Source organism: Passer domesticus, chromosome 2 (genome assembly GCF_036417665.1).
Source record: "Passer domesticus isolate bPasDom1 chromosome 2, bPasDom1.hap1, whole genome shotgun sequence".
NCBI classification, from domain to species: domain Eukaryota; kingdom Metazoa; phylum Chordata; class Aves; order Passeriformes; family Passeridae; genus Passer; species Passer domesticus.
The window spans coordinates 873102-885401 of NC_087475.1; the positions used below are offsets into that span (position 1 = coordinate 873102).

At 46.0% G+C, this 12300-nt stretch overlaps 1 protein-coding gene across 4 annotated transcripts in view; it reads right to left on the minus strand.

The window, feature by feature from the left end:
* Positions 1-12300, minus strand: part of ITSN1 (intersectin 1) — a 106641-nt gene that overhangs the window by 25890 nt on the left and 68451 nt on the right. For all 4 annotated transcript variants that reach the window (XM_064405199.1, XM_064405192.1, XM_064405186.1 and 1 more), the window contains 6 exons: positions 11478-11722; positions 9957-10116; positions 7901-8106; positions 7018-7100; positions 4813-4979; positions 815-860 (listed from right to left, as the gene is read on the minus strand). In XM_064405199.1, coding sequence (XP_064261269.1) covers positions 815-860; positions 4813-4979; positions 7018-7100; positions 7901-8106; positions 9957-10116; positions 11478-11722 — 907 coding nt within the window. The remainder of the gene's footprint in view (positions 1-814; positions 861-4812; positions 4980-7017; positions 7101-7900; positions 8107-9956; positions 10117-11477; positions 11723-12300) is intronic.

Below are 12300 nucleotides of genomic sequence, written 5' to 3' on the forward strand. Positions count from 1 at the left end.
AGGGAGCAGCAGCTGCAGCAGGGCAGGGACAGGGAGCCAGGCAGCTGAGGGGAAGCCTGGAGTGATAAAGGTGCTTTAAACCTGGATCTGGGTGAGCACAGCCATGGAGTCATGGAATGGTTTGGGTTGGAAGAGCCTCAAATCCCACCCAGTGCCCCCTGCCATGGCAGGGACACCTTCCCCTGTGCCAGGCTGCTCCAGCCCCAGTGTCCAGCCTGGCCTTGGGCACTGCCAGGGATCCAGGGGCAGCCCCAGCTGTGCCAGGGCCTGCCCACCCTGCCAGGGAACAATTCCTAACTCCCAAGATCCCTTCCAGCAGCAGAGCCATGCTCCCAGCCCAGCTCCTCCTGGCTCTGCCCTCACCCAGCACTGACTCTGCTCCTGGTTTTTCTCTGTTTAAACCTCCCACTCTCCTGCCAGCCCCTGCTGCATTTAATGAGAAATTCCTCCTCCTGTCTTCTGCTCCCACAGCTGAGAAACCTGGAGAGGGGCTGGGGACAAGGGGGAATGGCTCCCACTGCTCTGCTGAGCAATCCAGCAGGGAGTTCACACTTCTGAGCAAGCAGGTTTTCATTCTCTAGCTACATGTTATTTAGTGATTGACACACTAGAATGATTAGAGGATGAATTCTTTTATTACATTTACATTATTTATTAACTGCATTTATTCCAGTTGGTTTATAATGGTTTTCATCAGTGCAAACCACTCCAAATGACCAAGAGCAAACACTCTATTTTCATGGAAAAGGTTTTGTTGCCATTAAATTCAACACTTAAGAACAGAGAGAAGGTGGTGTCACAGTGTTTGACTCACCAGGTTTCTTCCCTAAGCTTCCTGTTTTCCCAGCTGCTCCTGGAGCCTTGAAATGGAGAACAAGAGGCAAGTTTAGCACTCAGGGTTCTTCCTACAGCACATGAAAATGATTTACAAAGCTTCCCTCAACAAGCATGTGAGTCAAAAACTCACAGGAAATTCTGTTCTTACAGAAATCCTTAATATTTTACATGGCAATAAACATCTGGGAATAAATACCAAGCATGAAGTGGATGGTTTGTTAATGCACGAGTGCAGGCTTTTATTCCCTTGCATGGGCTGCAGATACCACAGTATATCCCATTTGTAATCCCAAAGGAGATCCCATTTGTAATCCCAAAGGAGATCCCATTTGCAATCCCAAAGGAGATCCCATCTGTAATCCCAAAGATCTCATTCATTATTCCAATGGATAGCCCATTTGCAATCCCAAAGGAGATCCCATTTGCAATCCCAAAGGAAATCCCATTTGTAATCCCAAAGGAGATCCCATTTGCAATTCCAAAGGAGATCCCATTTGCAATCCCAAAGGAGATCCCATTTGCAATCCCAAAGGAGATCCCATTTGCAATCCCAAAGGAGATCCCATCTGTAATTGCAGATCCATGTACCTACAGAATGGGAATTCCGTGGAGGTGAGCTGAAACAACAACAGAAGTTTTCATCCCTGCAAATTGCTGGATTGCAAATATTCCTGAGCAGCTCCCTGCACCCAGCCAGGGTGAGGTGAGGGATGAACATCAGCACCCAAGGGATTGGGAAGCAAAGCCTTTGAAAGCCACAAGAAATCCAGCAAAACCTGACAGCAGTCCAGCTCCTGCCCCTAAATAATTCCTGCAGTTTCCTCCCAGGCCACTGACAGATTTATGTCCTGCAGTAAGGAGGTCTGAGGTGGATTACAGCAACTTAAATCTAAACTGGACTGTGGCCAGGAATGTTGGGAAGTCATAGAAGTCCCCTTGCCTTCAACACTTCCACCTCCCTCAACTTCACCTTTAGATCCTCCTCACAAACTTGGAGCCAACATCAAACCACCTGAAGGCCTCCAGAGAACCCTAATTCCTGTGTTGAAAAGAACAATTTCCTTCTCCACATTCTCCCTGCCAGCTGATGTTTTGAAAACTTGGGGATTCTGGCAGGAATTAAACTGAGGAGTAAGTGAAGAACAGCTGAGTGGCTGAGAGAAAAGGGCCCTCAAACCCCTGTGCTGGCTTTGAGTCACCCACAAAATGGATTTCAGGTACATCTTCAGCTTGCCTTGATGTCCCACAGCTCCTTCCCTGTCACACATTATTGCAGTTACACCCCTCAGGAGCAGCAGATCTTCCTCTCCTCTCCCTGCAGTCCTGATTGTCCCCAGATCCCCCCACCCTGGGAGGTGGGAGCCAGGAGAGCCCCCAGGGGATCAGGGCAAAGCCCAGAGCAGCTCTGGGGACAGGGGGACATGGCCCTGACACAGGAGAGAACCAAAGCACTGCCAGGTGATGCCAGGGACTCCTCCTGCTCTGGAAGTGTTTCTGGAGAGGAAGCCTCTGCCCTCCTCAGCACAGAACAGTGCCTGCACCCTCAGAGGAGCCCCTCCTCCCAACCCCTTGGTCAGCTGCTGGGTCAGAGGCACATGGACAGGCCAAACTGGGCTGGGACATTGCCTTTGCTGGGAAACAGAGAGGTGGTTTTAAAACAGAAACATCAGAACCACCATGACCACACTGAGTCTGAATTGTCTCTGAGGAGTCTCTGAATCCTCAGTGCAAAAGCAGCAGGAACACATGGAAAAATCCCACAGCACTTCAAAAAATAACTAAATTCATAATTTAGGATGGTCCCCATTTCTGGCCCACTCAGGAGAAGCATTTCCCATTCCTTCTGCTGAGAGGAAACATAGCAGTGAGGACAGAGCCTGTTCTGCCTCCCTGCACACCTGGGACACTCCCTCAGCACCTGAGGGCACCTTGTGACAAGTGATGAAGTCTCCTGAGCCAGCAGAGCAGAACTGGCTCTGTCACTTTAATCATCCCCAGCAAGGACTTGCCAATTGTGCTGGACAGCAGCACCCTTCAAATCCCAACTTGAGCCATTCAGGGATTATTTTCTGAAGCCCTATGCAAAGTTTTATAATCAGATGTTTTGAAATTTTGTGTTTCCAAGCCATCCCCACAGAGGGAATTCTCAGAATAAAACCCTGTATCCATCCCTCCCCCTAAGGAACAGCCTCAGAATGGGCCATTGTTCCTCTGAAGAACAAAGACTTTCCCACTTTTTTAATAAACTGAAGCTTGAAGGAACAGGGAATGGTTTGTTTTAGCACCCTGAGGTGAATGGACACAGAAGAACAAATTAAAAAAATTCTTCTGCTGTAGAAACCATTGAGATTTTGAGTCATTTCTAGAAACTCTGCCCTTGCTGCTGAAAGATCACCCCTGCCTTTCTTTGGTTCTGTCAATAGTGCAGAACACATGAAATTATTCCTCTTTTCAGAACATTTTCCAGCCCAGGCAGCTGTCCAAGCACAGCAGCACATCTGAGTGTGAGAGAGTGAGATTTCAGAGAGCCAGGACTCTGAAATCCTCTGCAAAAACTGCCTGGGAGCAGGCTGGAGAGCAAAACCCAGTTCCCCCCTGGGAGGCAGATCCCTGTCCTGCAGGCACATGGCATGGAAACAACATCCCAGGGCAGGGGCTCCACCAGCTCCGGGCTTTTTCCTCCCTCTCTCATCCAGATTGGAGCTGAAGGTGGGATTTTCACCAGCACAGAGGGCACTTGGAGCAGCTCTGGGTGAAGTGCAGTGAGCTGGGGCAGCCCCAGGCAGGCTGAGGTGACAGAAACCCCAAAGTGAGCTCTGACAGAACTGAACACCTGAGCTCTGCAGTGCCCCAGCCCCACCTCTCCAAGGACTGAACATCACCAACCACAAGGGTTTTAACCCTGGCCCAGAGATGTTGGTGGAATTTCCTGGCACTGCAGAAATTTCCCCCTGAAAGGTTTCCCACAGCTGAGGTTTCACTGCAGCTTTTGTCCTCTGGCTTTTGCAGCAGCAGGGATGGATTTAAGGAGTGACTCTGCTCAGGCTCTGTGCTGCAGCCTTTCACTGACTTCTTGTTACCATCCAGATCCCCCAAAATCCACTGATTTGTATTCATTTATCTTTAACCCCCCATTATTCCAGAGATATAAACCAGAATCTTCTCATCAAGAGATCAGTCATGTACTCAACTCTGAGTCTAAACTAATTCTTACTGGGAGACAAATTATCCTCTCAAGCCATATAAATGAGAGGACATCTATCCCTCTTTAGAATGCCTAAAAAGAAAGCAAAAAATCCCCCCCAAAACAAAACAAAAAACCAAAGCCCAAAACAAAAAAAAACCAAAACAAAAAAAACCCAAAAAACCAAACCAAAACAAAAAAACCCAACCAACCAAACAAAAACAACAACAAAAAAAAACCAAAACCCCCCCCAAAACAAACAAAAAAACCAAACCAAAACAAACAAACAAACAAAAAACCAAAAAAACTGTGTTCTATGGAATTATTTCAAGATAAAAAGAGATGAAACAGAACCTCTATTATTCAGTCAAAATCTGACAAATAAATACAGTAGTTAGCAAAGTTTTGGTGCAAAATTTGTTCTTGATTGCAAGAAATGATAGGGAAAAAATGTAATATACTGAAATATTACTGTATAGGTTTTTTTTTTTTTTAATAATGGCAGTAAGATACAGCTCAGGCATTAAAAACTTATCAGGGCAATAAAACAATCATGGCTGTTCTTACCAGTGTCTAAAAATCTGCCAAGTGCACTAGTGATGCAGGCATTATTGCCATGGATGATCCCCCAAGTTATTTATAATATTAAGCTGTAAAATGCAACTACAGCTGTTATTTTAATTGTTTTTCCTTTCCAGTCTCAGTCAATAAATCTGCAACACGTTTTTATTTCCCCTACCACGCCCTGCCCTGCAGCTACCACTAGAACCCCAAAGAAAACATTTCTCTACCTCAGAATCTTTGAGTCTCACATAATTAGATGGGAAAACTCCTGATTTATCACCCAGCGTGCCCGTCCACCAGTCACCATCTTTCTTTGTCACCAGGATCAGGTCACCTTGTTGGAAAGTGAGGTCCCCCTGCTCCGAGCTCTCGTAGGTGTACATGGCAATGTACTCTGCAAAAGGGAACACAGCACATGGAAAAGCCCTGAGAAAGCCCCAGCCACACCTCAGCCACAGCAGGGCCAGGCAGAAGGCAGATTTTTATTTATTACTCATAGAAACATCAATATTTAATGAATAAAATTGTATCTATCACAGCTGAATAGGATCTATCAAAAAGCTGCCTCAGGGGGACTTGTATATAATTTGCTGTTTTAATTTTATGTATATATATGTACATATATATATATTTATGTACATTTTAATAATTTAAATGTACATAAATCATTCATTCAGATACTAAACATGTTTCCCAGTGGTTTCTGGGTTGTGCTGATGAGTGGGATTTTCAGAGTTTGGGATGCAAAGTGCACACACCTTAAAAATCACCTTCTGCATATGAGCTTTTCTGCAACCCTCTCAACAGAAGATGTTAAATTCCTGCTTTATTGCCTCTCAAAACCACAGCTTTTTTGAAGTGTTTAAACAAAGGTTGTGTTCCTTTTTAACACAAACACAACACCTGGGATATCCCACCTGGGACAAGACCCTGCATGCCCACAGTTCCTTCTCCTCAAACACCAGGAAAACCAGAACAAGGTGATCCTGAATTAAAGTCCCTTCCAACCTAAAGCAGTTGGGATTCTGGAATAATTACTTATTATTATATTATTATAATAATATATTAACAACAGATTCTATTATAATCTGTTATTTCAAAGCACAGCAGCTGTACTTTGAAATAACAGATTATTTCCTTTTTCTCTGCTGCTCCCTCCTTTTAGTTTCTGTGGTGCTCAGGCCAGACACAAATTAAATATAAATATCCCTAAAACTGTACCTGGGATTGCAGTTAGACCCTTCAGGTGTGCAGTAGGGACCACACACAAATGCTCACCTGTGACCTACATTTAGATTAATTGATCTCCTCTGCCTGTGATTTAATTAACCCACAGCCACCTCTGTACTGCAGGGGATTAAGAGTTAAGGCAGCTCAGGTGGGGACATTCCCCTCCAGCTGAAAGGTGACAACAGCCAGGAACTCCCCTTTTAAAACCCTTCAGAAAAATATCTGTGAACTCTGAGTCTGTGCCCCAGGCTCCCCCTTGAAAATGGAGCTGAGCAGAAGGATCCCAGAATTCCCTAAGTGACTGTCACTGCCTTCAAGGAAACACTGGGAATGGACTCTGGGGGAAATGAAAATATTTACAATTCCCTGTATTCCCTGAGTGACTGTCACTGCCTTCAAGGAAACACTGGGAATGGACTCTGGGGGAAATGAAAATATTTAAAATTCATTGTATTCCCTAAGTGACTGTCACTGCCTTCATTGAGAGCTCCAAGGAAACACTGGGAATGAACTTTGGGGAAAATTAAAATATTTACAATTCCCTGTATTCCCTGACTGTCACTGCCTTCACTGAGAGCTCTAAAAAAACCCTGGGAATGAACTCTGGGGGAAATGAAAATATTTACAATTCCTGACACCATGGACAGATGTGTTTATTTGACCCTCTGTGAAAACCCATTCTAGATCAGAAAATGTTACCAAAATAATGACAAAAAAATAGAAATAGTGGAAAAAGTATAAACTACAAAATATATTTTCATATCTTTTGTAGCTTGTACTTTTCCCACTATTTCTATTGGATATTTTAATATCTTTTGTAGTTTGTAGTTTTTCCAGTCTTTCTATTGGATATTTTAATATCTTTTGTAGTTTGTACTTTTCCCAGGATTTCTATTGGATATTTCCATATCTTTTGTAGCTTGTACTTTTCCTAGTATTTCTATTGGATATTTTAATATTTTTTGCAGCTTGTACTTTTCCTAATATTTCTACTGGATATTTCCATATATTTTGTGATATATGAAATTATTCCTTCTCTATACCCAACATACATAAACTGTTACTCTAATAATAATAATTCTAAATTATTCCAGAGGCAAACTGATTAGCTCTTGGATTTCAGCACCACTTGAAGAGCAGAGTCTGACTCCTGATTCTGGCAAAAAGCAGAGTAAGAGGCTGCCAGGGCAGCCAGGACTCACCTTCCCCTGACACTGCTGCCTTGGCTGCTGGGGATGCTACTCTTTTCAGACTAGCAGGACTTTCTGAGGAACCAGAATCCATGCTTTAGAAGAAAATAATGGTTATTTAAGAAATTCAATCTCTTCAGAAAAATTGTTATTATATTTCAAATATAAAATGCACATGCACCCCCAAGCAACTCCCCGGGTTTTAAAAGAAGAGACAGTAAATGTGCAAAATAAAGCTTTGAATCCAGTGGTCTGCCATGGTCACATTTAAACAACTGCCTTAAATACAGAATTTTCTGCATCTCCTCTTTTTCCTCAGGAAAAAAATGCTCTAAAATCATTCTCATTGGTATTCCTAATGCTAATGTTGCCTTCACATTACAAAAAAAAAAAAGAGATTTTAAATGTTTAATCCTCCAAGAATAATGAGGAGTGATTTAGATTTGAGGAATACCTTTTAATTTTGGGGAGAGGAGCTGTGACTTACACAGCTGTACTTCAGAAAGTCCAACACACTCATTTTTCAGTTACAAGTCACATAAAATTAAGAAGGTTAATTAATCTTTTGTTGGTCAGGGAAGACCAGAGGAGAACTGAGGTCAGTTTTCTTATTCGTATTTTCTTATTCTTATGGAGGTCAGCTTTCTTATTTCTCAAAGTCTTATCTTCTTATTATTAAAATTATTTCTTAATTTTCTTCTTATTATTATTATTTCTTAATTTCTCAATTAAGAAATAGAAAATTTCTTATATTTTCAGGATTGGAAGTCCAAACCCTCCAGATAAAAACAGGGTCTCTTTTACAGGGTGGAACTCTAAAATTCAAGCCTGCAGCTCTTCCAATTTCCTTCCACCCCAGCACAGAAGTGAAGGACAGAAAAAACAAACAAAATACCTTGTGGACTTCCTAATGGGGCCTGAGATGAGCTTGACATAGGATTTGGGGAACCAGCCCTTGTGGCCCTGCACCTCCCCAAACCACCACATGTCCTGCTGCTCCAGCACGGTGATCACGTCGTTCTTGTTGAAGTTCAGGTGGTTGTCCTTCTTTGCTCTCCAGGGATACAGAGCCTGTGCCTGAAGCCCCTCCACTTTTTCACCCTTCAGAAAGAAAATCAGGAGTCAGTCATGCTCTGCCTTCTGCAACAAAGCTACTTATACAGCAACAAACTAAAATAAACTCTCTCAACTAAGGCATTGGTTAAACTTGCAAAGGAATTCCAGAAATGGTTACAGTCCTCCTGCAGTTCTGTCTGCTAACACATCATCAATGCAATGCAAGATTAAATTAATTGCTTTTATTTAAGTTGTGTAATAAACCCTTGTGAAGCTGCTTTGGCAGGACTTCTAGGCCATTTTATGGGAAATGATGCTTTGCTGCACTTTATTTGTGGTATATTTTAATTTCTTTTTGCTCTGAGGTAGATATTCAGCACTTCCCAGAAGACATGAGCTCCCCAGAAGAGTTTGTTGTTCCACTGAGGAAAAGGAAATGCCTGAAGAGAAGGACAGAACACAGCTGGGAAGCTTTGCCATTGCTGTTCAACTCAACCCACCTGGGAGTGGAGGTTGTCATGGGAGTGAAGGAAGCCCCAAGGAAGTGACCCAACCCTGCACCACCAAAATCTAAAAAAGCCATCCCAGACCAGCAAACCAGGAATTGTTTGGTGTTAAATCCAGCCCCAGATATTGCCAATGGATCAGAGATCCATAGAATGGTTTGGGCTGGGAGGGACCCCAAATCCCACCCAGTGCCACCCTGCCATGGCAGGGACACCTTCCCCTGTGCCAGGCTGCTCCAGCCCCAGTGCCCAGCCTGGCCTTGGGCACTGCCAGGGATCCAGGGGCAGCCCCAGCTGTGCCAGAGCCTGCCTGAAAGTGTCTAAATGAGAGATGTGGGACTCCAGGCAGCTCTTCCAAATGCAGTTTATTACATCCAAGATGTTACAGCACTCCAGGGTTGTGGGTGACAGAGCTGCAGGCAGCCTGGGGACCCCGAGTTCAGGTTACAAATGCATTATACACTTTTCTTTTTTGAGCATCTCAATACAGTAGAACCAATCTATACCTTGACTTTTATCTATAGCCTCTCATAACTAATACAATTACCATATTCATGTTAGTATTCTCCAATCACTAAAAGTACATTATAGTTTAAGCTAGAAGTTGTTTATTAGTTTTCTTGCAGTGGAAAATTCGGAGACCTTTTTTCTACTTGCAACATCTGCTGACTTGTTTGTCTGTGCTATTTTTTTGCTTGGTAAAAACATCTTCTTGTTTGAGGTGGGTTTATCCTTTTCTTTAAGTCATAAAAACCCCTTCTAACTAACAGACCCTTTGCCTCCTTGGTTATCCAGTAAGACTGGCTCAGCAATTCTTTTCTTCTATATCAAAACTTGCTTCCATCTCTATTCCTTCCTCAGCCTCTACATTCAAAAATCTTTCTGCTAAGCATCCCTGTCTGTGAGACTTTCTTGTCAAACTTTCATCCTTCCCAACACCTGCCCACCCTGCCAGGGAACAATTGTATCCTAATTGCCAAGATCCCACCCAGCCCTGCCCTCTGGCACAGGCAGCCATTCCCTGGGTGCTGTGCCTGCATGCCCTGGAAATTGTCTCTCTCCAGCTTTCCTGGGGCTCCTGCAGGCCCTGCAAGGCCACCCTGAGCTCAGCCCAAAGCTTCTCCTGTGCAGGTGAACAATGCCAGCTGTGCCAGCCTTTGCTGCCAGCAGAGCTGCTCCATCCCTCTGCTCATCCTGGAGCCTCCTCTGGGCTCTCTGCAGCTCCTCCTGTGCTGGGGCAGCTCTGCAGGTGGGACCCTCCCTGCCGCCCCTCCTGCAGGTGCTCCCTCTGTCGTGTCAGGTGAGTGTTTTAACGCACAGGCAGGCTCCCACTCTGCTCTCCACACCTTTGTGGTGGCCCAGAGCACGTGGGCGAGGCCAGGAGCTCACCTGGCCCAGCACAGGGGACGGGGACGAGCCGGTGACAGTGGCAGGGGTGAAGGCCGAGCGCTGCCGGAGCTGCCCCGCGCTGGGCACGGTCAGCGAGGGCTGGGCTGCCCAGGCATCCCAGTTATCACTCTCTGCCTTCTCACTGCTGTTTGCTGGCCAGCTGGAAAGGAAAAGAAAAGAACAATGTGATTCCTACTGGTTTTAACAGTAGGAACAAAAAAAAATTCACACAGAACAAATACTTCAACTTTCTACATGAATTTCTTTTCCAGCACCTTAACTCCAGGTGCAGCAGTGCAACTGAACACTGGTGAAGCACAACTTCCCCTTCAAAGGCAGCCCCCACACTGAGCTCCCTGTCCTTGCCACTGAAGGACAGGTTTTTATCTCAGTTCTTAGCTGTGTCCCTACAAACAGAAGTTCAAGCAGCGCAGGCTGCATTATGCACAGTGGAAAGAGAAATAAAAATAATTCATCATTCTTTACAAAACTGGTTTGAAATCTTCCCCCCTGCATGTCACTGACCTCTCACATCCCTTTTCTTTAGACACAGGATCATGGAATGGTTTGGACCTCAAAGCCCACCCAGTGCCACCCTGCCATGGTAGGGACACCTTCCCCTGTGCCAGGCTGCTCCAGCCCCAGTGCCCAGCCTGGCCTTGGGCACTGCCAGGGATCCAGGGGCAGCCCCAGCTGTGTCAGGAGTGCCAGGGCCTCCCATTGAGATATCAGTTTAAAAATATGGATTTCATGGGCAAAGGAGAAGGAATTGCAGCTGATAAAAGTGCCCAGTATTGAGTTAAGACATCCAGGGATGGGCACATTTTCCAATTCCATCAGTTTTAGTAATGCTGTGACCAGGAATTAAATCAGCTCTTCATGTCACCTCTGCCATTTTCATATTGTACAGAACAATAAGCAGGCTGGAAGCCTTCAATAAAGCTTGGTGGAAATTAATGTAGGAGAAAGGGATTTAGGAGCTGGCAGTACCTGAAGGGGCTCCAGGAGAGCTGCAGAGGGATGGTTCATTAGGAAGAGGAGTGGCAGGGCAAGGGGGAATGGGTTCCCACTGAAAGAGAGGAATTTCAGTGGGAGATTAGGATGGAATTGTTCCCTGGCAGGGTGGGCAGGGCTGGCACAGGGTGCCCAGAGCAGCTGGGGCTGCCCCTGGATCCCTGGCAGTGCCCAAGGCCAGGCTGGAGCAGCCTGGCACAGTGGGAGGTGTCCCTGCCATGGCAGGGCTGGCACTGGGTGGGATTTGGGGTCCCTCCCAGCCCAATTCAGCCTGGGATTCTGTGATTCCAAAGGAAGTGAAACCCTTGGGATTTCCCCCATGCCCACATGGGGATGTCTCTGCTCATGCTGTGCCCAGGCAGGGCTGATGGGCAAGCCCAAGTCCCACAGGGCTGCAGCTTCAACTGCTTCCTACAGAAAGCATCCTTCACATCCCAAAATGTGTTTTTAGTTTGGCTCTGTGCTCAGGGCAGGCTCCAAAGGAGCCCAGGCAGCCCCCAAACCTACGTGGAGCTGAAGTCTGCCCAGTTGTTGGCTGCTGCAGGAGCCTCTGCAGGGGCAGGGGCTCCCAGGGCAGTGGAGCTTTCCTGCACAGACACTTTGGGAGCAGCAGAGGGCTCGGCCACGGGCTTGGCAGAGGCTGGGACTTCACTGTCTGGAATCTTCTCTGCATAGTTTGCAGGGAACCATCCAGTCTTCCCCTTCAGTTCTCCACCGAGCCACCCTGGCTCTCCAGTCTGGCTTTCATCCACCTGCAGACACAGAAGTCAGAGAGTTAACAAACACATCCTGCAAAAGGGAATTTTCCTGAAAACAACCCAGATCTCTGCAGAAATGAACTTTTTGCAATGCAAGAGGGCTTGACAATTGTTTTTTTCCTTTTCTTTCCATATTGAAACCACTGAACCATGGAATGGTTTGCATCAGTAGGGACCCTAAAACCTGTCCTGCTCCACCCAGCCATGGCAGGGACACCTCCCACTGTGCCAGGCTGCTCCAGCCCCAGTGTCCAGCCTGGCCTTGGGCACTGCCAGGGATCCAGGGGCAGCCCCAGCTGCTCTGGCAATTCCATCCCAGCCCCTGCCCTCCTTCCCAGAAAGGAAATTGTTCCTAATATCTGATCTAAACCTGTAATTTTTCAGTGTGAAGCCATTCCCTGTGTGCTGTCCCTGCATCCCCTGGAAATTGTCTCTCTCCAGCTTTCCTGGGGCTCCTGCAGGCCCTGCAAGGCCACCCTGAGCTCAGCCCAAAGCTTCTCCTGTGCAGGTGAACAATGCCAGCTGTGCCAGCCTTTGCTGCCAGCAGAGCTGCTCCATCCCTCTGCTCATCC